The 26673-nt window shown below is 36.2% G+C and overlaps 4 protein-coding genes across 5 annotated transcripts; 2 read left to right on the forward strand and 2 right to left on the reverse strand.

Annotated features, from left to right (window-relative positions):
- Positions 1-1064: 1064 nt before the first annotated feature.
- Positions 1065-5724, reverse strand: LOC127948318 (tRNA methyltransferase 10 homolog C). The gene is made up of 4 exons (XM_052544735.1): positions 5605-5724; positions 4276-4739; positions 3280-3687; positions 1065-2100 (listed from the first exon to the last, which is right to left on the reverse strand). The coding sequence occupies exons 2-4, from the start codon at positions 4702-4704 to the stop codon at positions 1696-1698; spliced, it is 1242 nt and encodes a 413-aa protein (XP_052400695.1). The 5' UTR covers positions 4705-4739; positions 5605-5724; the 3' UTR covers positions 1065-1695.
- A 3940-nt stretch (positions 5725-9664) lies between these two features.
- Positions 9665-14115, forward strand: mrpl16 (mitochondrial ribosomal protein L16). Its single transcript, XM_052545809.1, has 5 exons — positions 9665-9889; positions 10135-10206; positions 11274-11422; positions 11630-11923; positions 13584-14115. Exons 1-5 carry the CDS (start codon positions 9832-9834, stop codon positions 13773-13775), a joined length of 765 nt encoding a protein of 254 aa, XP_052401769.1. The 5' UTR covers positions 9665-9831; the 3' UTR covers positions 13776-14115.
- A 720-nt stretch (positions 14116-14835) lies between these two features.
- On the forward strand, positions 14836-21187 carry cenpq (centromere protein Q). Its single transcript, XM_052545810.1, has 9 exons — positions 14836-14901; positions 15689-15769; positions 15997-16045; positions 17271-17370; positions 17454-17522; positions 17589-17718; positions 18153-18272; positions 18346-18423; positions 20350-21187. Exons 2-9 carry the CDS (start codon positions 15698-15700, stop codon positions 20482-20484), a joined length of 753 nt encoding a protein of 250 aa, XP_052401770.1. The 5' UTR covers positions 14836-14901; positions 15689-15697; the 3' UTR covers positions 20485-21187.
- LOC127948938 (C5a anaphylatoxin chemotactic receptor 1) lies at positions 20526-26186 on the reverse strand. 2 transcript variants are annotated; one of them, XM_052545808.1, is made up of 2 exons: positions 26045-26186; positions 20526-22305 (listed from the first exon to the last, which is right to left on the reverse strand). In XM_052545808.1, exon 2 carries the CDS (start codon positions 22296-22298, stop codon positions 21243-21245), a length of 1056 nt encoding a protein of 351 aa, XP_052401768.1. In that variant the 5' UTR covers positions 22299-22305; positions 26045-26186; the 3' UTR covers positions 20526-21242. The 2 variants fall into 2 exon arrangements, with proteins under 2 accessions (XP_052401768.1, XP_052401766.1); XM_052545806.1 differs by lacking the exon at positions 26045-26186 and adding an exon at positions 24920-25120.
- Between the last annotated feature and the right edge of the window lie 487 nt (positions 26187-26673).

Raw genomic sequence — 26673 nt, forward strand, 5'->3', positions numbered from 1 at the left:
CCAGTCTTCAGTGTCACATGATCTTCAGAAATCATTCTGATATAATGAAAGTTCAGTTGTGCTGCTTTTTTATTATTATTTTTATTTTTACTTTTGTCATGATGTCACTTTTTTCATAATGTTTTGTTGAATAAAAAGTTCAAAAGAAGAGCATTTATTTAAAATAGAAGTATTTTCTAACAATATACATCACTGTTCAAAGGCTTGATGTCAGTATATTTTCATTCTTTCTTTTTTTAAAGAAATTAATAAAGTAGACATTAGTTTAAAAAAAAAGAAAAAAAATAATCAGATTAAGAAGTTGGAACAATATGAAATTATTAATAATTACATTTCTCTAATTTATTATTATTTATTTTTTTACACACAGTGAAAATGAATTGGCTCCAAAAATGCCAAAAAAAAAAAAAAATGAACGAAAAAGCACCATGAAAGTGTCATAATACGAGTAAAATATTCTGAATATCCAACGAAAAACATCTCACGTTTGAAGAAATATAAGGGTCTAGGATCATATTATCTCTTAAATTACCAAAATAAATAGTTTGGAGTGGATATTTGTAAAAAAATATTTATATTATATATATATATAAATATTTTTTTAAGACAATTAGTCAGATTTTTACAGATTTTTATTTACCAAAATAAATAGTTTGGAGTGTAAACTGTGTAATTTCTTTTCTTGTTTTTCTATTAAAAATTTATTTTAATGCATTGAACTGAAAGCAGAGGAAATATCATTATTACCCCCAAAATTAAATAAACATGCAATTATAATCTATTTGGGACCATTAAGATGTTTGCGATGTGACTCTTTCTTGAGAACTATTGCATGATTGTGTTCGTTGTGCTGCTTTTACTGTATGCTGAATTAAATATAATATATTATGTAGAGATGATGATATGCATCGCTGTCAGAAATGATGTTTTCTGTAGATCTGATTCAAAATGTGTTTTAACAGTCATAAAAATAATGTAAATCAAGCCTCATCATTTTTTTAGCTACATTTTTTTTTCATTTTCATTTTATTGTTATCTTTTGATTTTGGGGTTCAGATATGACCATGTTTCTTATATATATTTTTGTCCATTTTTAATTTAATTATGAGAATGAGATGTTTTTTTCGGCAAATTAAAATGAGAATTTAGATTGAGAATACTTAAATTGTCAAAATAAATAAATCCTTCGGGTCCTAAGGCAGCCATTATTGTTCTATGCAGAATATATTTTTCTTTTGATTTTAGGGTTGAATACGACTATATAGATTTTTTTTTTCATAATGAGAATATGTAGGGTTTTTTTTTATGAGAGTTTAGTGTAAAAATCTGACTAATTGTCTTAAAAAATTATATATTCATATATATATATATATATATATATAATTTCTTATTTTTGTCTTGGATTTTGGGGTGAAATATTACCATATTGCTGCTTTTTTTCATTATGAAAATATTTTTTAAAAGGATGAAAATGTGACTAATTGTCTTAATAATAATAAAAAACAATGGTTCTAAAACATAAATATATGAAAGAAAGAAATCTTATGATTTTGCTTTAATAATTATACTATGTACATAAATAATTTCATACTCATGTCCATATGAAAGAACAGCTTGTTGTAGGAGGAATCAGAAATCCTGATTTATTATTGATGAGAGTAACGAGGATCACAGAAAGCGTCAGTAAAGGTGACGTCAGTATTCCTCCCGATCCTCCCAGTGTTTGGCTCTCTCTGCTGGTTTTTTCTGTCCATCTGTTCTGTTCTTCAGCTTGCTCTGAACTCCAGCGGCGAAGCGAATCTCTGATGAATCGTTCCGAACGAAGCGACTCTTTGTGACTCCCGTGAAGCCGGCGTGTTTCCTCTTGGGCACGAACTCCAGCGCTTTCTTCCAGCAGCCCGTGTGCTTCAGCGTGATCAGGATGCGCATCATCTGGTCCAGGGTCAGGTTCTTGGCTCCACACTCCCAGTCCAGATGCTCGTCCAGCGGCAGGCGTGCTGTGGTCAGTCGCAGGCGTTTGGCGTTGGCCAGAGACACGCCGGAGTGAATGGAGCGGTCCACCATCGCACCGATGATGTACACCTTACTGTGATCAAACTCCTGCAGTAGACATGATAATGCCATATATCACCATAATCAACATGCACACAACTTGTGTTGGGAAGGCTACTTTGCAATTTATAACAGCTGAGGGGCGTTGTTAGGTACAACATGAAGCGGAGTTATAGCTGTCATAAATTCACTGTAAACGGCTTCACTGGGATTATTGCTTTTATAAAACGGTTATTCCATACACGTAGTAAGGTTTCACAGAATAAAACCGAGCAAATAAAGTGTAGTGATATTAATAACAACAGTATTCTACACCAAACAATGCAGCTCCTCAGAATCAGATGTGGTTGCCGAGCAACACACAAACGTAAACAAAGGTGTTTGTTACATTGTAGAGTAATTCACAAAAGCTTTGAACTTGGCTCAGCCAATCAGAATCAAGGAGCGGAACTCTCGGTTTATAAAATGTAACAAGTAGTGAAACTGTTTCATAAAACCATGTTTTGGGAGCTGGGGGTGAAAACTTTTGAATTAAAAGATCAGGGTAAATGTAACTTATTTTGTCTTCTGGGAAACATGTAAGTATCTTCTGTAGCCTCTGAAGGGCAGTTCTAAATAGAAAAATATGATATTCAGGCAAAATACGAAAAATGTACACTTCTCTATTCTGTTCAAAAGTTTTCACGCCCGGTTCCTAACTCCTGGTTTTATCTCCTGGAGCATCAGCGAGGGTTTGAATCTTCTGTAATAGTTGTGTTCGAGTCCCTCAGCTGTCCTCAGTGTGAAAAGATGGATCTCAGAATCACACAGTCATTGTTGGAAAGGGTTCAAATACACCAAAATACTGCAAAACTAAAGAATGATTGGGAGCTGAGGGATTTTTCTGAAGAACAGCAGACAGTTGAACTGTTCAGGACAAACAAGGAACAACTATCACTGAACACAAACACACAGCGGTGGATCATTCAGCTCACAACACAGTGTTCAGAGTCAAGGGGATGAATACTTTTGAACAGGGTCATTTTTATAAATTCAGCTACTATTTTCTAAACATCTGAAATATCTTCTTCAGGTCAGTACTAAAGAAACAATAACATGCATTTTACATCATCACTCTTATTTTGGTAAAATAATTACCATTTTGCAGATTCTGAAAGGGGGTTGTAAACTTTTGACCTCAGCTGTATACTGTATTATCACAAAATTTTTTGATGTTTTGATGCCCACCTGCAGAACCTGCTTGGAATCGGCCGTCAGATACACCAGATCCTGCTGAGGAAACATCTCCAGGTGCGTTCTCTCGGTGGCTGTGATCAGCAGTCGATCCCATGTGTGCGATCCGTAGCGTCTGCGCAGCTCGTGCAGATATGCTCCGTCCGGCTGCAGGCCGCAGAAGTGCAGGTGGAAGGGGTCCGCGGCGCGCCGGTTCCAGCCCTCGCTCTCCATCAGCTGCGTGACGGTGTTCTCCATCTCCCGCCGGCTCATGAGATGCTCGTAGCTCATATCGTACACCAGCGGCTGACCGAAGCGCATGGCCTGCGCCGCTCTCCAGCTCTGCACTAAATCCGCGGAGCTGCTCCAGAACCGCAGGAGGAAAGTGTTCTTCGGTTCACCTTCGTCTTCCTTCACGTCCTCCTTGAAATGTGAAAATACTATTAGAACCATGGATTTTAGTTTGACTCTGCAGCACAAAACCATTCTTAAGTCTCAATTAATAATTTGTAGAAATAGACAACAATACATTGTATGGGTCAAAATTATACATTTCTCTTTTATGACAAAAATCATTAGGATATTCAGTAAAGATCATGTTCATGAAGATATTTTACAAATTTCCTACCATAAATATATCAAAACTTACTGTTTGATTAGTAATATGCATTGCTAAGAACTTCATTTGAACAACTTTAAAGATGATTTTCTCAATATTTAGATTTGTTTGCTCCCTCAGATTCCAGATTTTTTAATATTGTCCTCCGAACAAACCAGACATCACTGGAGAGATGATTTTTTTTTAAGTTTTAATATAATTACAGTAGGAGATTTACTATATATCTTGATGGAACATGATCTTTACTTAATATCCTAATGATTTTTGTCATAAAAGAGAAATGTATAATTGTGACTCATACAGTGTATTGTTGTCTATTTCTACAGATATATCTGTGACACTGATGACTGTTTTTAGCTTAGTAAATAGCTTTTTTAATTTGATGAGCATACTTTAAACGTCACAGTTTCGGCATCCCTCTCGGATCTCTTCCTCTCCTGCTTCTCCTTCTTGGAGGTCTTGTGTGACTCTTTAATGGCCAGGAACTTCAGGTATTTCTTCTTGGCGGATCTGGTCGTGAGCTGAGCGAGATCCTGCAGCTGCTCGTCCGTGATGTTCTTGGGAACGAACTTACCCGCCTGATGCCACATCTCCACCAGCTCGCGGTTATCATCCAGCGCTGAGCGACTCGGACTCTCGCTCTTGCTCTCCTCCCGCAGCGCTTGAGCCCTCATCACCGTCTTCCAGGCGTCCAGATCCAGAGCGCTCTCTCCTGACGCATCTTTCCCAGCGCTGCGGCTGGAGCTGAAGACTCTGATGGAGAACACAGGATTCCTGAAGCAGCTCACTGCCAGAGAACACGAGCGCAGGAACATCCTCATCACCTGCTGCGTCACATAGACTTACAGCTTCATGTCTACACAGACACAAACAATCAATTATTAAAGAACACATGTGTATATTTGCTTTATGATGAAAAATGTTATTGCATGCATTGTCTCACACACACACACACAGTATAATACATGTTATGTGTTTTTTATATTAAGATGTATATATAGTTTATTTAATAGCTTTAAATGTTTTTTGTCTACTTTAAAGATATAAATACATATTTAAATGTGAATTTAGTGCAAACAATGTGCAAGAAAACTGACTTTAAAGTCTTTCTGCAAAATGTAACTTCTTATTTTTGTCTTTTAATTTTGACTATTTGGACATCATTGGTGTATTTTTAATTTTAACTTCAGATGGCATTTTCAGAGTGAAAATATTTAAAATGTCATGAAAACAATGTCAAAATGTAACTAATGAAAACAAACCAAAGGGCCCTCATCATCTGTATGCTAAATATAATTTCTTATTTTATTTTATTTTATTTTTTTAAATCATTTAACCACATGAAACAGGCACAAACATTATTGGATACAATAAAGATACTAAACATTTCCTTTGTTCTTGTCCAGGAAAGAAATACAGCTCATTTATCTCAAAGGGGCATGTTGTCACAACTGGCATTCATGGAAAAAGCTAATTTTAAAGACTTAACATAAGCTAAATATTAAATACATTTGAGAAATATTCTAAAATAAGCTAAATATTAAACCATCATGAAACAGCAAACACTAACACACAAACATGATAACCCAAAAAGACTGATTTTAGTTTGAAAGGCATGTAGAAAAGTCAAGTATGCATTAATCAAAGATTGTGACAACTAGCCCCGGTCTTCTATACATCTTTAATCACATTCACACTCATTATGAGTAAAATCAACATACCATGTGTGCGGTATTTCTGTTTGTTTATTCAGAAGTCACTAGAGATGGACCCTGAAAAGGACACACGCTGCCTGCTGTCATGTGGATGTCGGTGTGCAACAATGAAAGCTGTCCGTGCGGAAATCGGCATCGTCTATTTCTGTTTAACATTTTAAAATATTTTTTAATGTTTGAAATATTGTTAGAATGATTTAAAATAGTAAAACACGTATTATCAGCCAGGAGTGATAACACATTTATGTAGAGTTGCGCACACAGTGTAGGAACTATTGACTGCGTTTCTAGTCGGATCATATTTAGCGGCACACACATCCGCTGTAAACATCCGCTGAGTGAAAGCATATTTTAAAAATATTACCGTTCAGAAATTTTTGACTAGTATTGTATACCAGTCAGTCCTCTTTGCATCACTTCAAAGCATATTTAATTAATCACACGTAGCCTGTATTTTAAAATATATAATTCTTTATTACTTTTAAACCTTTATTTGAATATAGCAACATAATATTACGCTCTATAATATTTCTATGAATGAATCTCAGACAGAGAGTATCAGCCAATCACTGTGTGCATAGTTAATAAGCACTCTGACGTCATCCATATGGATCGAGCTCAGCCCCGCCCCCTTACTCTAAAGCTTGAGACTTCTCTCTGTTCTTTAGTAAAAGTAAAAGCAGCTTTGTGAATATTTACATATTTATATTCTGATATATAATATTGCATATGACAGCATTTTCTGTTTATATGTGGGTTTACAATGACTACGGTTTTGTTGGAAGTTTGCATTTAATGTAAGTTTAAATCATCTACATTTGATTTTACTATTAATCATATCTGACCAAAAGGAAACAGGATATGTTTTTGTAAAAGGGCACAGGATATGTGGTTAAAGTGATAGGTTATTCAAGCTAAAATTAACTTATGCTGAAACGGATGTTTCCAAAGAAGTGATTATAAACCAGAAATATTAATTAATTTATAATGCATAAGACTCTCATTTCATAATATTTCCCAGCAAGCTTGATATTTCATATTTTGATGGCTACATTTCAGTGACATCATTTCCTCTTTAATTGCTTCCTGATTTTTCAGTTAAGTTTGATTTATTTCCATTTAGATCTCCAGATCATACCAAGTTTGTGGGGAGCTTCGCAGGACTTTGTGTTTCTGATTAAAATGATCTATCGAGAGGAAAACTGACCGTCCAAAGCCCAGTTGACCCAAGAAACATCCCTAAATACGATCCACTTTACAATGACATCCAGCATTGAGAATCACCTCTTCTGATGGAGAGACAAGATAAAGTCAGCTTATAAATGCTTTGTCAGGATGTAGGCTTTCCTGTGGAAACCATCAATTATCTGATCTACTTGTTTTGTGTATTGTGACATTTTTGTATGATGTTTTCAAAGTAAAGCTTATTGATTTCACATTGACTTCTAGACATTGATTCATCCATTTGTACTTGACATTCAACCTCAGTTCTTCTGAGATCAGGATTGAGTTTATTTCTTCATCAGGTTTGTAGACATGTAGCACTGCATCAGTGTCTCATCAGTGGATGCTCTGCAGTGAATGGTCTCCAGTCTAAAATCTTTTGTCTCCTGCTGAATGCAGCAACTGGACGTCTAGATTCAGTCATTTTGGACATGATTTGCTCAAATGGTGCATTTACATCTACATGCATAGTAATGGATTCTCGCATGTGTGAACTACTCTTTGCAGTTAATGCAAGAGTGAAACATGAGGTTTTGTTAAGTTGCATTTGGCAAACCACTGTAACAGCTGAACATTTCCCACAACCTGGATGCAAATGCTAGAGGATGCTCTCCACTAAACTGTTAAAAATGTAACACTGTCTTTATCTTTTATGTTATATTTTTTAAAAGTTTACTTAGCCAAAGTCATCGGGCAAATCAACACCCAATGCTTTTGGGCTTTAAACTTCACAGAGATGCGGTGCGCTGGATTCACTACACTTTAAACACAACAGTTATGAAATAATTCTGTGATCACACTGTTTCGGGTCAATTCAGTTACTTTAGAATTTCATCAGAATTATCACAACTTCACAGTCATTTTCAATTACGTTAGAAACATACAACTTTAGACACAACAGATCTAATAAAACTCTTCCACTGAATCTGGTTGATTCAATTACTTTAGAATCCAAACAGAATTACAAAACACCAACACAGAGTTTAATTTACTTTACAAACTTTAAACTCAAGCACTTTTCTTCAGTTACTTTAGAAACAATGATTCCAATACAACTCTGTCCTCACTGCTTCAGGCTGATTCAGGTCCGTTAGAATCTTAAACAGAACTTGTACAGAATAGGCTTGAGAACTCCTCAATACTGACTAAAGTAAATTCTCATCCGTCCTTAAATGTTCTTTTCCAGATTTTTTTTTTTAAATGAGGGGTTCCCTGGTAAAAACAACATAGATGAAAGAAACCACTTTTTTACCTTTGCCTGCTTTTTTTGGGGAATTACCTCCTGGCTGGCTCGCCAATTTTAGAAAAAGCGACGAGGATGTTGACGATCTCGATGAAGCTTTATTGCAGCATAGCAGTGACAAAGTACATGTAGTACCTTGAGTTCATCAGAGTTCATCATTTTATATATTTTCAGTTTACGATCTTTCATGTATATGAAGTTGCTTCTACTTCTCTGTAACATTTGAGCCATTTTGAGAAATAAGCATGATCAAACATTTGATCAAAAATGGAAGTTGGGTCGAGACAGACTATAATTACTTAAATCAGCATATTAGAAGGATTTCTGAAGATCATGTGACACTGAAGACTGGAGTGATGATGCTGAAAATACAGCTGTGCATCACAGAAATAAATTACTGTTTAACAGATACTCACATAGAAAACAGTTGTTTTAAATATTAATAATATTTCACATTTTTACTGCATTTCTGACCAAACAAATCCGAGCTTTGCGAGACTTCTTTCAAAAACATAAAAAAAATCCAAATAATTCACTGGTAGTGTGTAATTTTTTTATGTAACATTAATCAGTATGTAGCACACCTTCCTAAGGAAAGGATATGGACCAGAAGACAATAACTAAATGATATTTAGACAGACTTAAGTTAAGTTAAGTTCCAGATCTATCCACCTTTTTTTGACGTAGAAATGGGCACCACCATTTGTAAATTCTACGGGTCTCATTTGCGTCCAGCTATTTTTACATGTAAAAAACAGTTTGTTTTGCTGCTTGATATTGACAGTTGATGTGTCCTATCATATTTTTTTTATCTGTTATCTTAATTAAGAATACACAAACAGTTTTACTGTTTACTGCAAGTTGTTATTCCCCTCGTTGTTTACATATAGCTGCTGATGAAACAGAAGTCCCACCCATAGACTTACTTCCGCTTTGAGGAAAAAGGTGGATACTCTTATTATTTTAGTTATATTGCCTTTAATGTAAATAATCTTGTGCAAACAATAAACTTGCTCTTGTGAATTTATTTTGAAGTTGATTATATTGTGCACCTGTCTCTTTAATACTGCATGGTTAATAAACATGACATGTTTGATACGCCCAGCAAACAAGAGAAGACGCATCTGCACACTTTTTCACACCGTTTCCAGGAAACATGTTGTTCAAACCAGAAACCGTCACAAGACGGTGCACGTAGACTTTGTCCCAAATAGCGAGGAAACATGTTTTTTCGGTCTCGTAGACAAATTGCGCGTGCTCGTCGAGTCTTAAGTCCGTAGGCCGTCCCATTCAGCATTTTAACGGTCTGAAGTGTGCTCAGCCACGCCCCATTTGTACCCTCGAATAGTATATTAATAGTATATTAAAATATGCCTAATTAGTATTTTTTTGTTTTGTTTTGTTCTTTTGAATGTCTATCTTGTTAGATACCGACTTAAGAAATAAATGCAGTTCTTTGCACAATTAAAATGTTATATGTAATGTATATATATATATATATATATATATATATATATATATATATATATATATATATATATATATATATATATATATATATATATATATATAAAATCTATGACCATGACGGAACTCGTAATGCGCGCATCTGTTTTCGGCTGAATTTCACAGACGGACCGGATGTTGATGAAACATGGCGGCGACCTTGTGGTTCAGCAAAACTCTGGCGTGAATCACAACCGAGCAGAAATCAAGATCTATACCTGATTATATTTTATAAATAGAATTAAATTCTAGAATCAGACATGTTCTCGGTACTACAACGCGCGTTTCTGGGGTTTGTCCGGACACCAAGCCAGCCAGGTAACATTCGATTTCAGACAAATCATCTTACAATCCCACGTGAAATAATACTGAAGACATACATAGTGCTTTTGAACCATACTACAGTAAAGCACTTGGATTAGTTTGATGTGCTAATTCTATAGTTGCTGTGGTAATATAACAATTATGGTAATATAAACAGATTATAACTGGTCAAATGTGATATTTGATGATATTGTAAGCTGTTTAACACTTGTATGTCTGACATCTTTCTCTTCTTGCAGATGTTCTTCATAATCATCTGAAGCTGCTGTCAGCAGGATTGAGGACTTATGAAGTCCCACCAGACTTCAGCGGTATTCTGTTTAGCACTTGCAGCTTCATTAATGCATGCTAGTCCCTTTCAGCAAAGAAAATGAGAAGTTTCTGATTTATGTGCACTCAAGAGTAAAGAACGGCTTTATTAGGGTGACAATGAACCCGAACCCCAGTTGTGATTTTGTAATATCAAAAAAAAAAAAAAGTATATATATTTAATAATAATAACAATAACTGTTATGAATTTTTTTTTACAAAAAAACATTTTATTTTAGCATTTTTAGATATTTTATTTAAATTTTGTAATTATTGCTTCTGAATTGATTAGTATTTTTATTTTTATAACAGTGATAATAATTATAATAATTAAAACTTATTTTGTACTAAATTAAATTACACAACATAATTAATTTATTATTAATAAATATATATAATATATAATAATACTAATATTTATAGCTGTATAATTATCGTATTTATTTAATGTAATGCGATTAAAATAAATTTATGCAAAAAAATTAAGGGAGTGGTTTGTTTTGATAATTTACTAAGCCATATATCGGTTTTAATAAAGGTAATATTATTTTGAGTGTAAACTTATTTTATTTTTTGCATTTTTATATATTTTATTTTATTTATTTTAATTATTTTTTCTAAATTAATTTGTATGTTTATTTTTATAACAGTAATAATTATAAAAATAAAAACAATAATTTTGCACTAAATTAAATGTTAAAATATAAACATAAGTAATTTATTACTAATAAATAATATATAATAATTTCACAGTTGCAAAATAAGATAATAATAATAATATGTATAGCTGTCTAATAATCATTGCATTTATTTATTTAATGTAATGGGATTCTAAAAAATATATGCAAAATAAAAAATAAAGAGCATGGTCTTTATTATATAATATTTCCATATTTCGGCTTTAATATCGGTAATAAATGTAATTTTGATTCAGGGGAATACGAGGAATTTGTTTTTGTGACAGAATCTTCCAGAGTGTCACAAAGAGACAAAGACAAGACAGAACACAATGATAAAAACAGAAGAAGTAAATAGGGAACAACAGAGTGTGTGTTTTTCTCTCATGCAGATGTGGTTCTGCCAGACAAGCCCAAACTGAAGTTCATGGAAAAGGTCCCGAACTTGAAACAAGCGAGGAAGGAGATGAAGAAGCTGCGTGACATCCAGGGACCGGCCAAAAGCACCAACACGTTCAGCGATGGACAGTACGGGATCGTGGTCAGTGTTTCCAAGTGTTAGATCACGCCCCAGACACTTTATATGATAACAGAGCAACTATTCAAGCAGTCTCACACCCCAAACCTGTTAACAGCTTCTGTGTTCCTGTGGCTCAGTGGTAAAGCATTGCATTAGCAGCCAAAAGGTCATGGGTTCGATTCCCAGGGAACACACAAACTAACAGGAAGTGAATGCATGTGTGTGCAGGCTCTGGGTGGGGGGTATCTGCACTGGGGTCACATGGAGATGATGCGGCTCACCATCAACCGGCGCATGGATCCCAGCCGCACCTTCGCCGTGTGGCGCATCGCTGCTCCGTACAAACCTGTGACGCGGAAGGGGCTCGGTCAGCGCATGGGCGGCGGGAAGGGTGCCATCGACCACTACGTGACTCCGGTCAAATGCGGCCGGCTGGTGGTGGAGGTCGGAGGTCGTGTGGAGCTGGGGGAGGTGGAGGCCGTGCTCAAGGAAGTGGCCAAGAAGCTTCCCTTTCCAGCCAAGGTTTGTCTGTAACTTCCTCTCTATGAATTTTCCCAATCTGCTTTCCTCTGAAAGTGTTTATTTTGTGTACTGTATTTTCCGGACTATAATTCACACTTTTTTTCATAGTTTGGCTGGTCCTGTGACTTACAGTCAGGTGCGACTTATTTATCAAAATTTATTTGACATGAAACCAAGAGAAAACATTACCGTCTCCAGCCGCCAGAGGGCGCTCTATGGTGCTCAGTTCTCCTGTAGTCTACACTGAAGACCTAGAGCGCCCTCTGGCGACTGGAGACGGTAATGTTTTCTCTTGGTTCTAAATAAATGAGACTTATAGTCCGGTGTGACTTATGTTTTTTTTTCTCATCATGACGTATTTTTGGACTGATGTGACTTAAAAATACGGTACTTCCTTTATGTCATTTAAACTCTATCAGTTCCAATGGGGTTGAAACTATGAATTTAAATTCATATTTATTCGGTCTCTCGTTTTTTTTTTTTTTTGTTAAATATTCAGATAAATATTCAGATGCTGGATTTTCTTGAAAAACAGCTGTTTGTGTGTGTGCAATAGAGCGGCGTGTTTCTGGACACAGTGAGATAAATTGAGACTTATGTTTTTTTTTTTTTTGTTAAGTTTCTAGTTCTCTCATAATTCTGAAGAATTAATATTAGACAACTATACAAAATCATATATTAGACAAATAAATATTAGACAAATAAACAAAATTTATGAATGAAATGATTTAGTGACTCACTCGTTTTTTATTTGAATCCGTGTTTCTGAATGAATCTCTTGAATCGATGATTCAAAGACAAATACATATTTAACAGAACGTTTTCGCCTGCTGAAACTAAAAGATGCACACACATGAACTGATAGATGGAGCTAAAATTTAAATTCTACAACAAATATCCGATTCCTGACCTTACGTATTTGATTCTAAATTTGGAATTGAATTTCGATTCCCAACCTTAATAAGTTTATTTAGAATTTAAAAAAAATGATCTGTATAAAAAGGGATTTTTCTAGTAAAAATGTATTTTTAATTCATATTAATAGAGATTTTTGTATTTAAATGAGAATTTACTGTGCAGAAGCTCTAAATATATAGATAAATAGATATTTATCAATAATGTGAAAATGCAAAAGCAAATCCTGATGTTCCTAATCAGCACGTGTCATTTTATGCAAGATATATTTTTTTTAATGTATGTCCCTGTATGACCCTCAGATTTAGATTTTTTTGCTCCATCAGATTCCAGATTTTTGTTCTTTGTTTTAAACACAAACCCACTTCATTTTGATACATTCTTCAGCAGCAACGATACATTTTTACATCTTTAGTAAATGTGTTCTGATTTAAAGGGATAGTTCACCCATAAATGAAATGACTCCCCTTCACGTCGTTCCAAAGCCGTGAGATCTTGGTTTAGATTCAAACATTCACTCTGGATAACTTTAAAGAGCCTTGATTCTTTTGTGTTCTGGATGTCTTTGAACGACACGAGGTTGAGTAATTAATGACAGCATCTTCATTTTTAGGTGTACTGTCCCTTTAAGAAGGTGTAGATGTTTGCAGTGCAGTATAAAGCTCCACAGTGTCTGAGGGTTTTTAGGGTGGAGGGGTTTGTGTGTGATTGGTCACAGGTCAGTGGTTGTGTGTTTGTGGTGCAGGTGGTGAGCAGAGAGAGTCTGGCGGAGCTGTACGAGGAACAGGACAAGCGTGCCGCCAGCAACCAGAACCCCTGGACCTTCCAGAGAGTCGCCCGCTCCAACATGCTGGGCATCCGTAAAGTCCTGAGCCCGTTCGACATGCACAACCACGGACGCTATGCCGGGAAGTTCTTCAACCCCAGACGTGTGTAGCATGTGTCTGAGAAGCTCCAGCATCAGCACTAATGAAGATAAACAGTGTCTTGTGGCCAGGATGTGGTGCGCTGATATTCAACGCTGTGATTAATATCTGAGGATCCTGCTCTTCACTTATCAGCGTCTTCTGCAGCACTCTGCAGATTTAATAACGAAAGTGTGTCTCTCTGGAAAGGTTGTGATGATAAAGAAGGATCCCTGTTCACTTCATGCACTCTTATCAGATGTGTGAGAGGATGTGAGGTGTAAGACAAATAAACAGGATTTATTTGAAGTTTATAATGAAGGCATAGTGTATTTCTGCTGCCGAATAAAAAAGGGGACTTGCAAAATATCATTTTTTTTATCTCACAATTTTCTTAGAACAGAGTCTGTTTGCAATTGCGAGGTTAAAAAATAAATAAATACATTTTATATATATATATATATATATATATATATATATATATATATATATATAAATTTTTTTTTTTTTTTGAATTTTGAAAAAATGAAATGCTTACATCTCACTTTTTTGTTACTGTCATGGAATAAAATAATACTGCTAAAAAAAGAAAGGTATTTTCAGAAATCTGTTTTTTTTAATTATTGTATTGATGAATTTATGCTAGACAAATAAACATGTTTTCTTTTTAGTTTGTTTGAGTTTTTGAAGCATAGCATATTTTTGCTACAGAATAAAAAAAGGTAATTGCTTTTTTCTTTTATTATTTTTTTATATCTCACAATTATTATTAGTTTAGAATTAGGTTTTTTTTTTTTTTTTTTTTTTTTTTTTTTACAAAATTACATCTTGCATCTTAAAAAATCTTACAATTTTTATTTAATTTTTTGGTCGGAATTCTGAGTTTTATTACACCATTGAATAAAATACAGAAGAAAAAAACCCTGAAAATCTAAATTACCTTTTCTTATTTTTTTTTCAGGAGCGAAAATAAGCTTCCAGTCTTCTGCATTTGATATTATATAAAATTATTCTTTATTTAAAATGTAATATTTAATAAGTGAATTTCATCAAGTTATACAGGAAGCAAAACAAAAAAAAAAAGTTAAACAGGAAGCGTCAGCTGTCCGCGCATGCGCACTTCAGTTCGCGCACTTTGAACCGTGTGGCGGGAATCTGGTGAGTACAGAAGAAGACGCTGTGTGTTTAGACGGTTAATTAGCGAGTTTTGTTTGTTTTAATCTCTGTACATTTACCGTGTTACAGTTTAACCTGTTCTTCTCATCAGTTTGTGCGTACGTTAGTAAGAAAGCAGCTCCTGTTTCCATACTCTGCGAGCGACGCGATAAAACAAGTGGCTTTAGCATAGCATCATCAACAACGACAATAACAATACACTGACACTGTATATATATATATATATATATAGGAAAGAAATGATAGAAATTAACCCTTTTGTTTAGCAAGGATGCTTTGAGTTGATCAAAAATGATAATAAAGACATTCATAATGTAACAAAAGATTGCTATTTCAGATAAATGCTGTTCTTCTGAACTTTCTATTCATTAAAGAAACCTGAAAAAAACGACTCCACTGTTTTTAATAATAATACTTAGATATTATGAGCAGTAAATAATATTATTCTGATTTCTGAAGATCATGTGACACTGAAGACTGGAGGAATGATGCTGAAAATACAGCGGAGCATCACAGAAATAAATTACACTTTAACACAGATTCACACAGAAAACAGCTGATTGAAATAGTAAAAATATTTCAGAATTTTACTGTTTTTGCTGTACTTTAGATCAAATAAATGCAGGCTTGAAGAGCAGAAGAGACTTCTATCAAAACATTAAAAATCGTTCTGTTCAAGAACATTTGTCTGGTCGTGTAATTGAAACGTTATCTTGAGGTTTCCGCACACGTTACTCTCTCTGACTGAGTTTTGTGTTGTTCTGTGCAGATCTTCAGGATGAAACCAGCTCGAGGCTCCGGAAGGGCCTCCACACGGGGCCCGAGACGAGACACACACACAACTGATCAAGTGAGACTCAACTTATTATTATTAACATTCATCATGTATCTATTTATTTAGCTTGATTTTAAGGTGTAGTTATTATATATTTAAGGACTGAGTAATATTTATTGCATGTACTTTCTAGGGTTTGGTTACCTGCGTGCAGTGCAGTTATGCTTCATTTCTTCTTAATATATCATCAATAGCAGGAAACATGATGTATGAGTATAAACATGCTCGGTGCTTTCTTCCAGACGTCCAAACCCAGATCTGAAGCTCCAGAGCCACTGAACAAACACCGCGGTGAGTTGAGAAATGATGGGAGATGTCTGTACATGAATGTGTTTGCAGACTCGTTGCGTAAGATGAGGTTATTCTGAAAGAGTTTCTTCTTTCTCAAAGTTTGCCAAATTAAACTATGGGCTACTGAACAGCGTCTTTCCTCTGAAAATGTAAATTCTGATATTGTTGTTGTTTCAAACTCGTGTGACTTTCTTTCTTCTGCAAAACTAAAAAAAGAAGAGTAGAATGTTTATTTAGCTTTTTATGATGAATAAAAAATAGTGCATTATAAACAATCCGTACATGTGAAAGTTAAATTGTTAGTCGCTGAATATAATTAAAAAACAAATCTAAAAGGCTTCAGGAAGTTTGAATATATTTAAAAAAATTGCATTATAATTTTAAGTGCAAAACTAATGTTGGAAATATCGTTCAGTGTGTAAAAATAAAAAAATCCAAATTTATTTTCTGTGTGTTTTAACATTAGTCTATTTAAATATTCTTGAATTATTATTGCTTATATAGGAATTAAAGTGTATGTAAAATTTTATTTAGCTAGTTTTTTATGGGAAGGGGAGGGAAGTCGTGGGAGGGAAGTCGTGGTTATGGGAAGTCGTGGCCTAATGGTTAGAGGGTTGGACTCCCAATCGAAGGGTTGTGGGTTCTAGTCTCGGGCCGGACGGAATTTTGGGTGGGGGGAGTGCATGAACAGCTCTCTCTCCACCTTCAATACCATGACTTAGGTGCCCTTGAGCAAGGCATCGAACCCCCAACTGCTCCCCGGGCGCCGCAGCATAAATGATGAACACTGCTCCGGGTGTGTGCTCACAGTGTGTGTGCATTTCGGATGGGTTAAACGCAGAGCACAAATTCTGAGTATGGGTCACCATACTTGGCTGAATGTCACTTCACTTTCACTTTCACTTTTAGCTAGCTAGTTATTATAGTTAACTAAAACTTTTTGTGACTTGAAATAAAATTAAAATCTTATTTCTAATATTATTATATATCAAACTAAAACCAAAATATAAAAATCAATGCAATCTATAGATTAAAAAAAATACTGAAAATAGCAAAAATATTCAGAATAGTCTATTGTGTCTATTAAACATTTGATAGTTAATTCAAATGAAAATTAATTTTGAAGATTTGTTGTGAGTGTATGAAGGAGGTCTGAGATTTTTATCTGAATGAATAATTTTTAATTCTTTATGATGTCTTCGATATAATGTCTGTTGTTTTAAAGCCCCGGCGATGACAGGAAAGAGTAAGAATAAGGCGAACTGGAAGCCACTGACTAAATCCACGCTGCTGGCTCTGGAGAACATGCTCGGTCTGTCCACGCTGTGAGTAACGTGTTGTGTAAGAACTACACGCAGATTGCTTCATCATCATCTGAGTGTGCTGTTTTTGCATGCTCCTGACTCAGGTCTGTACTGGCTTTGAAGAGCAAAGACAAAGAAGAATCGCAGAAGCATCTCAACCTCCTCAAAGATCAGTAAGAGAAGCATCTCCTAGTGTGCGTCACACAGCGTTTCAGGCACCCAACTCTCTGTTTCCGTAGGTTCCTGGCCAAGTGTGCGCAGCTTTCTGTTCCCCCGAGGAAACCTGGAGACATCATGCACGTGTCCCATCAGTTCAGAGCGGAGAGGAAGAAGTCCGAGCACGGCAGGAAGACGCTCGAGGCTCTAGAGGTGATGACAGGAAGTCGTAAAACATCTTGATGTACGAGATGTCTTGGATTTGGGGGACGACCAGATTTGTGACTTTATGAGATGATTAAACTTCAAAAGAATGCGTTTTCAGTAACTATGGTTGCATTAAATAATATTGCATTTTTTTTTTTCAGAGTGATGCAGTTAATCTATATTTTGTTTATGAAAAGAAATGAATCTGGTTCATTTTGTATTTATTAATGCTGTTGCTAATTGTCTTTAACACTTTAATATTAGACATTTATGCTAGTCTAGTTGTTTCTGAAAGCTGAATAAATCATCTCTCCAGTGATGTGTGGTTTGTTAGGAGGACAATATCTGAATATCTGAGGGAGGAAAATCATCTTTAAAGTTGTTAGCAATGCATATTACCAATCCAAAATGAGCCGCTCATTAACCCTTCGTGTGTTTAGGAGAACATGCGCTCGGTTGTTGGCACGCTGGAGGAGATGGAGGTGCAGATGGATGGTTTGGAGGAGAAGTGCCGGATAATGAGACGCAAACTAGAAGAGGAAGAGGACGAGGCACACGAGGTTGGTATTGAATGGTTTCACTTGACCAGCCAGAGACGGTTGGATCCTGGTGTTTGACTGTGATCTGCTCCAGTTTCTCCAGATGTCAGAACAGACGGTCCTGTGTCTTCCTGCTTTACCGTCTCGGCCGGCCGGCGAGCCGACTCTACAGGTACAGCTCTCTCTCATCTGAAGAAGTCAAAGTCGAATTATCAGGTCAGGTTTAGTTAAAGAGAACGCTTTTTTTCATAAGACTTGAGTTTATTTGCATCATAAATAGTTTTTTTTTCTTTGACAGTTAAGCAGTTTTCACATTACTGTAAACAATTTTTTTTGTTAGTATTCGTTAGAACTCAATTTCTACCACGGAATCAAAAAAATAAAAATATGCACCTTTTTATCTCACAATTCTGACTTTCTTCTTGCCATTATAATTTTCTTCACCATGGAATAAAAAAATATAGTTTTTAATCTTACAATTCAAGTTTTTTTCTTTGCAATTATGAGTTAATATCTTGGACTTTATATTATACACATGCAATTTTCTACATTTGTATTTTATCTCTTACTTTTTGGACTTTTTTTCCTCTGTGAGTTGAATTGCACTGAACTCTCACATTTCTGAGTTTGCATCTCACACGTTGGACTTTTTTCCTCAGATATGCAAAGAAAACGTTTTAATTGTGATATAAAGCGTGTTAACTTTACTCCCGTGTTGGAATGGGATTCCAGTTGTTGACTGCTTTTACACTGATTTAAATTAAAACAACGACAAACCGTTGAACTGCAGAAAAGCGAGACTAATGAAAAACATTAGACTGCATTTCTTCATCATCACAGGTTTGTTGCGTTATATTGAGTCTGGGTGAAATGGGGTGTTTTTGTTAACATTTCTCCCGAATAAGATAACCTTTGAGTTGTTTTGTTCATTTGGTTTCGATCTGAGTAATATCAAGCTTGATTTTATCGCTTTGGTATTCACTTTTGGTTTTTTACTATGACCACAAGTTTTGAATTATAGTGTCTCTACTGACAAGTGAGCCTTAATGGTTAATAAAGGTTAAATCCGTTTAACTTCATTCACGCGACGACAGCTTACAGTTTATTCTGCATTTGTTGCTTCAGAATCTGCATTATTTGTATGATAATCAAATGCAGATTTAATCTGAACATGTAGAAATGATGTGCTGTATAAATGTGTATAACTGGCTTATTGGCACAGTGGTTAACCAGAAAAAATAAAATGGCACTTGATGCCCAAAAGGTTGCAGACTTCTGCCATAGTGTGTGTAAAGAACTAAAAACACATGTTGAGAAACCTGTGTTCACCTTATGAGGAACAATAACAGAGTTATACAGACACAGAGATGATGCAATGCTTTCAGGAAAAGAGCTTTCAACACCGAACAAGGTACTTTCTGGATAGTTGTGCAAGTAATTCACAGTATGCTTTCGTTAATTGCAATAAATGTGTGACTGGGATCCAAAAATGATTTGGTGTAATTGCATCTTAAATCAGGTCACTTGGTTTTGAAGCGTTTGCTGAATTGCCAGGGTTTCCACAGGTCTTAAAAAAATCATTCTATTCCCACTAATAAGGGCCTTAAAAGGTTTTAAATCATAGCAGGAAGTCTTAAAATCATTAAATGTTATGCATTCACAAAATGCAAAAAAAAATATTAAATTCATGCATTACATGCATTTTGTCTTGCTTTTCAATATGAAATATTTAAACATCCTTAAATGTCAAGATGCAGTTATTTAAATAGCAGAATGAAGATTAGATTAATCTTGTTTTCTGAGCAAAATTAAGTGACTTAATGTTTAAAACCAGAATAAATATCGGTCTTTTGGGAAGGACAACCTGTTTACCCTTTGAATTAAGATTTTTCTGCTCTTGCTTTAAACATCAGCTCACTTCATTTTAATAAATTTGTGTCTCTGCAGCACAAAAACTGTCTGAAGTCTCGGGTGTATTTGTAGCAATAGCCAGAAAAACATGTATGTGCATTGCTCGCCTTTCAATCTATTCATAAAAACTCCTTCATAAGTCCTTTATAAACCATGATTACTGACTCGTGTGTGTCTGGTCCTCCAGGAGCACCTCATGAGGACGGTCCCTGATCCTCCGGCGGTGGTCCGAGCGCTTCACACGGCTCCGGTCCTCGAGGATGTGAGGGCCTTTCTGGAGCTCGCACATAAACAGGTGGATTCAGTGCAAGCCCTGGACTGAGCGTCTCACACAGAGAAACTGACGTTTACACACAGACGACGGACGATAAACAAAGCAACTGCTTGTTTATTTGAAAACCACAAGTGTGCATTGAGAACTAGACACAGAAATAACATGCTTTTCATGCATTAATGCTGGGATATCAAGCTTGGGATTCTGATTCCGCTGCTGTCTGGTAAATCAATCAACTTCTAAATCTCAATCTTATGTTTGGGTTGATGTGTGTAGTTTTGTTTTAAATGCTTTGCTAATACTCAAGCTGAAAGCTTTCTATTCGGGCACATCTCTAATTGCGTAATAGTAGATATGACCAGTCTTTAGTCACAGGAAGGAAAGCATTTCATCTGCTCTTAAGTTCCTAAAATGCAAGTGCCACAATGCAACGCAAGATTAAAACAATCAATCAAAGCTTTCTGTATATACATCTTTCTCAAAAAAAATAAAAAAGGTACAAAAGTTGTAGCTGGGGAAGCGGTAACTTAGTAGCTGCGATGTATAAAGTGTGATCTAAGAACCAAAGATGACAAGTGTGAACATGCAAAAGGTACAAAGGTTGCGGCACTGTGACAGCTTTTGTACCTTTTTGTCCTGAGAGTTCTATAAGAGGACATGACCAGGCTTTGGTCACAGGAAGGAAAGCCTTGCATTTGCTGGAAAGTTCCTTAAATTCAATGCACCACAATTAAATCCAAGATTTAAACAATGCAGTGCTGTACGTGTTTTCTGCTCGCAGTCAGCGTTCATCAACTCCATCAAAACTAAACCTCAGAGTCCCTCCTTCGCAACGACTTTTTCCGCAAAGACTCCTCGTTGAAGACGTGCTCGAGCGTGGAGACCAGCGATGCGCGAACCGTGCGTCCGAGACCGCGAGCCGCGAACACGTACAACACGGGGTTGAGCGCGCTTTTTATGTAAACCAGAAACAGCGCCACGTACGCCGCTCCGATTGTTCCTTCTTTGAACTTCTTCCAGTCGGGTCGATCGTGAGAAAGCGCTCTCAGGAAGCGGCAGATGAAGTACGGCACCCAGCAGGTGAGGAAGAGGAGCATGGTGAGGAAGAGTACGCGATAGAGACGTGTGAGTCGGTGGCTTGTGTACCCCGGCCCCGATGACGAGGTCGGGGAAGTCATCGTGCTCTCAGCTTTCTTCGCGCAGAATATAACGGCGATATTACACGACAAGAAGATCAACAAGGGTAGCAAGAATCCTGCGAGGGTCTCCAACACATTCAAGGCTTGTCCTATTCCCAAATCGCTTTCGAAGCAAGCCTCACGGTTTTCCCAGAGGATGACTTTGGCTGTTATGATGTAGGGAGCGGCGAAAACCGCTGCTATCACCCATATCGCGGCGCAAGCCAGTGGCACGACCCAACGAGGACGTCTCCATCGAGCCCAGACGGGTCTGAGCAGACACAAGCAGCGCTCCACCGCCACGGCGCACAGCAAGAACGCGCTCGCGTACAACCCCAGGCATCGCAAATAAATCACCAGCTTACACGCAGACTCCCCCAGTGTCCATGTGAAGTTGTTGGCTAAGTAGGGAAGCATCAGCGGCGTCCGTAACAGCAGCACCAGATCCGCCAGCGCCAGGTTCACCACGTAGATCCGGAAGCTGTCTGCGCTCTGTGCTTCGCCCGTCACGCAGCGGTTTCGACACCAGACTCGAAGCCCGAGGGCCCACACCACCAGAGCGTTCATAGAGACGCCCACGATGAAGATGATCACGGTCAGCGCCATCTGCAGCACGCGCATGCCCTCGCCGGGGAACACGGTGGAGTTGCTGGAGTTGGACGGGTTCGGCGTTGGGATAGACATCGGTTCTCTGCGGAAAGAAACGGGAGAACATTCACATCAGGGTTCATTTAGACAGCGGTTTTAGTGTTAAGCCCTGTTTGAATGGAATAGCTGTGTATGATTATAACAATAACAGCCTCGGGTCTTTTTAGGGTATGATGCACATTTGAGGAGAAGCTTGAGTTTGGAGACTTTGCCATCAAGCCCAGATCGGTGGAGTGTCGCAGTGATATTTATCCTTCTCTAAGTTTCTCACATCTCTATATAAGATCACGGAGCTCAACCAGAGAGACCATCTCGATCACCTCTTTAACCGAGACCCTTCTCGTTCGAGTCCTGTGTTTCAAACTTCATGCATTAATGAATATGGAGGCCAAAGTCTCCTGTGAAGCTTCAACACAGCAGAAATCTTTCGAAGTCTTCCCCAGATCTGTCTCAACACAATCCTCTCTCAGCTCTGCATGCCATTCCTTTGACCTCACGGCTTAGTCCTTGCTCTGACTTCCTTTTCAGTTGTTAAATATTATATAGACACGTGTGTGTGCCTTTCCAAATCATGTCCAATCGATATGCAACATGTCAACACTAGACATCTCGAGTGAAACTTAAATGATTCTGATCCTAAAGTCAAAGCAAAGGGCATGGAGACTTTTTTCAGTGCTTCCTTTTTTAATAAATTTCCAAAGTTGTTATAAATCCGGTTTTAGCTTTCTCATTATGGTGGTTTTCTCTCTTTGTTTGTTGATTCATTAACAATAAGGACACAGACAACGGTGACTAAATTGGGCTGCTGGCCCTTTAAGACCAATGTTCTTCAGTCAGTGAAATTACCGCAGGTTCACGTATGCTCGTAAACACACGGTGCATGTTAATGAAAAGCATTTCGTTATGCTTGAGAAACACATCTGTATGTTGTCTGGCCGTAAAATGAAGGAAGTTGGGTGCAGTTTCCTCTTTTCAGAAGCATTATGAAAAAGCTTTGTTTTCGATGAAATCAAGTATGGCATTATCACAATACGTTCTGCATTATTTGCACTAATGTGAATAAAAACTGACTTTAGGTCACTAGATGTTATAAAGGACATGCATGCAACTCATCTCAACAAGACTTTGCATTAAACATGTTTCATTGCACGGCAAGTAGGCAACATTTTTATTCAATAAACGTCTTAAGATTTTACCAGAAAGGTTTTAGAATTGTCATATTTAATATAAAACATTATTTAAACCTCTGTATTTATAATATTATTTTATTTTTTGTCCACAAGGGAGCACAAACATTGTGTGGCTGCATCTTAAATGTTCATCTTAAAGGGACAGTACACCTAAAAATGAAAGTTCTGTTTCTTATACCGTTCCAAACCTGTACGAGTTTCTTTATTTTGTTTCCTCAACACAAACGAATATATTTTAAAACATATAACCATCAGTTATTGGTCCCTTGTCCCATTTTGGTCAAAATAGTTGTTTAACAGAAGAAAGAAACTCATACAGGTTTGGAACAAACTTTCAATTTTGGGTGAACTGTCCCTTTAAGAACTTAACTTGGCTTTTAGTTTGACCAGCTAGCAGTCAACCGAGGGTTAATCAGCTGGTCTTTTCAGTTTCACATTAGACCAGACTACATTATGTAACCGACTTATGAGAGTCATGACCAGCCTTAAAGAAAAACGAGTAAGACTTGTCCAAGCAGTCGGTGCAGCCGCCCACAGATTAAAACAGTTTAGAAATGTAAAAATAACAAACGTTTCAACGAGCACAATCAATCATCAAAAGTGCTCAAATCTCTTAACAAAAAAAGATATTTGGAAGAATTTTAGTAAGCAAGCAGCTGCATGTACTTACATAGTTTGGGGGGGGGGGGGGTGCAATGGAAGTCAATGCATGCACTAGTGGAAAATATTAAAATGCATTTGAAATCCAAAAGTTTTACATATTATGTGACTATTAAAAATACCCTGCAGTTGTATTTTATTCTCAATGCTTAGTTCTAATAAACACTTAATGCACTTTAATTGTGTCCAACCAAAGCAAAGTTTGATTGCGCTTTAAATACTGTGCACTTAAAGACTAAGAGATCATACAGTCCCTATCAAAAGAGACATTAAAACACATTGCATACATAATATTAAGAAACGTGCATTTTGCATATACAACTTGGTTCATTTTTGGAGATGTACTGTCCCTTTAAATGTTAGAGTTGCGTGAGTGAGCTCCAAAGCATGAATGATTCTGCCAATCACCTGAGAGTGACCAGACGCACAAAATGACCAGAACACAGGAGGAAAACCCCTCGGAGGCACATCTTATCTTTGATACAGAAAACCTCATCAGTGCTTTATCAGATACAGGTGAAGTCTAGAGGTCAAGCGACGTGATGCTGTGCATGTTCCAAGAAAACTGAGTCTTTATCCCCTGAAGGTGTAGCATTACCTCACCCACAGACATCCTCCCGTTCACAACCTGTTTCCACACATCCATAATGCATTCCTGGGATGCGAACACACCTACAGCGCTGCTCTTCTAGAACACGTTTGCGTTTAACTACCACCGGTGCATTTCAGCTCACTTAAACTCTCTGGTGCGACTGATTTTGTGTGATTTATTTGGAGTCTAGGTGAGATTTGTTGAGTGTGTCTTACCTTGTGACGAGGCTCTGGTGGACTGCATGCATTGACTCCGAGATCTGAGCGCTGTGGAGCTGATGGAGAGGAACACCTCACTGGGGGAGTGTTTCTGAGCTTTAAACGATCAGGAGGAGGGTTTGAGCTGCACACTCTCCCTTTCGGTTTGATTGCAACATTAATAGACAGCAGGAAACGTCGCTTGCTGATGGAGCTTCTTCATTCATGGTGATTTACTGAGTGTGTATGGTCAGGCGGTTCAGAAGATGTCAATACTTCATGAGACTCATTTGAGTGCATTTTAATTATACTTTCTTTGATGACTTACTATTTTTATATTTATTGATTTAGTTTGCTCATGTAAACTTCTGTGCAATTCCTCAAGTGTGTTTTTTTGTTGTTGTATCATTAAGACTATTAAAGTATTTATAAACAATATATATATTTATATAATCATTTTAGTCTGAGTTGTAGTAATTTTTTTGAGTTATTTTATTTTATAATTATTTTTATTTAATTATTTTTCTTTCCTTTACTGTTCATCTCAAAGAATACAATTGTCTTTTTCTGATTTTAGTTAGCTGTATCTTTCATTTTATTTTTAATGAAAGTTTTAGTAATTTTTGGTTTTGGTTAATTTATTAAATTTTCATTTATTTATATTTATTTAGTTTTTTTTTGTCTTTACCAAAAAAAACAAAAAAAAATGTTACTTTAAAAAAAAAAATATATATTTTTTTTACATTATGTAACTTTTTACTTTCTTTTAGAATAATTAAATTGTCTTTTTCTGATCTTAGCCACATTTTTCATTTTATTTTTAAACTAAAGTTTTAGTAATTTTTGTTTTCTTTTTGTCATTTATTGTTTTTAGTTTTGGTTTTAGTTAATTTATTGAATTTTAATTTATTTGTATTCGTTTTGTATTTATTTAATTTTGTTGTCTTGACAATTAATATTATTATTATTATTATTTTTTTTTTTTTACATTTTATTTCCATTAATGTTCATTTTGAACATGTCTTTTTCATGATTTTAGTTGGCTATAATTACCCTGGTTCCACAGGGACAAACGCTGTGCTAGAAGTCACTAAACTATACTGGTTTGATCTGTATCTCTTGCACATTAACAGTGATTCTTACCTTGTAAAGCCGAGCTCTCATTCATTTATTGAGGTGTGAAGTGCTCCTGAACTGAGCTGAAACTAGCTGAGGCTTGTTCTGTGTTGAAGTGTGTTGCATCACTTCTCCTCGAGACGTCGTGAGCTCAGTAACTTCCTCATCAGGTCAGATCAGACTGGTTTCAGATGTGTGAGCGATAGCATCAGACTCCGGGGGCTTGTTCAGGTCTCTCACTTGATGTGAGGAACAGTCTGCTTTATCTGTACTGAACTAGATTATGCAAAAAAATGAGAATGTATAGAAATAATGAAGTGATGTGTGTGATGGAGGTGACTAACAGGTGTGTGATGTTCAGTGTTTCTGTTCTTCAGCAGTAGATGGCGCTGCAGCTCTGACACAGAAGCATCAGTCTGGAAGTACAATACATTTTTAAATGGTGTAGTCTTGTAGAGAGAGAGACTGATATATAGAGATTTATAATATGTATTATTAAAATAATTATATTATAATTATATTCTTTGTAAATGTATTTTTATTTAAAGGACATAATCTTGTTAATATACTAATTTATATTTATTTTACTTATTTATATTTATAATAGTTTATATTAGTGTATATATAATTTATATAATATATATGTATAATATATA

Source organism: Carassius gibelio, chromosome B1, assembly GCF_023724105.1.
Source record: "Carassius gibelio isolate Cgi1373 ecotype wild population from Czech Republic chromosome B1, carGib1.2-hapl.c, whole genome shotgun sequence".
NCBI classification, from domain to species: domain Eukaryota; kingdom Metazoa; phylum Chordata; class Actinopteri; order Cypriniformes; family Cyprinidae; genus Carassius; species Carassius gibelio.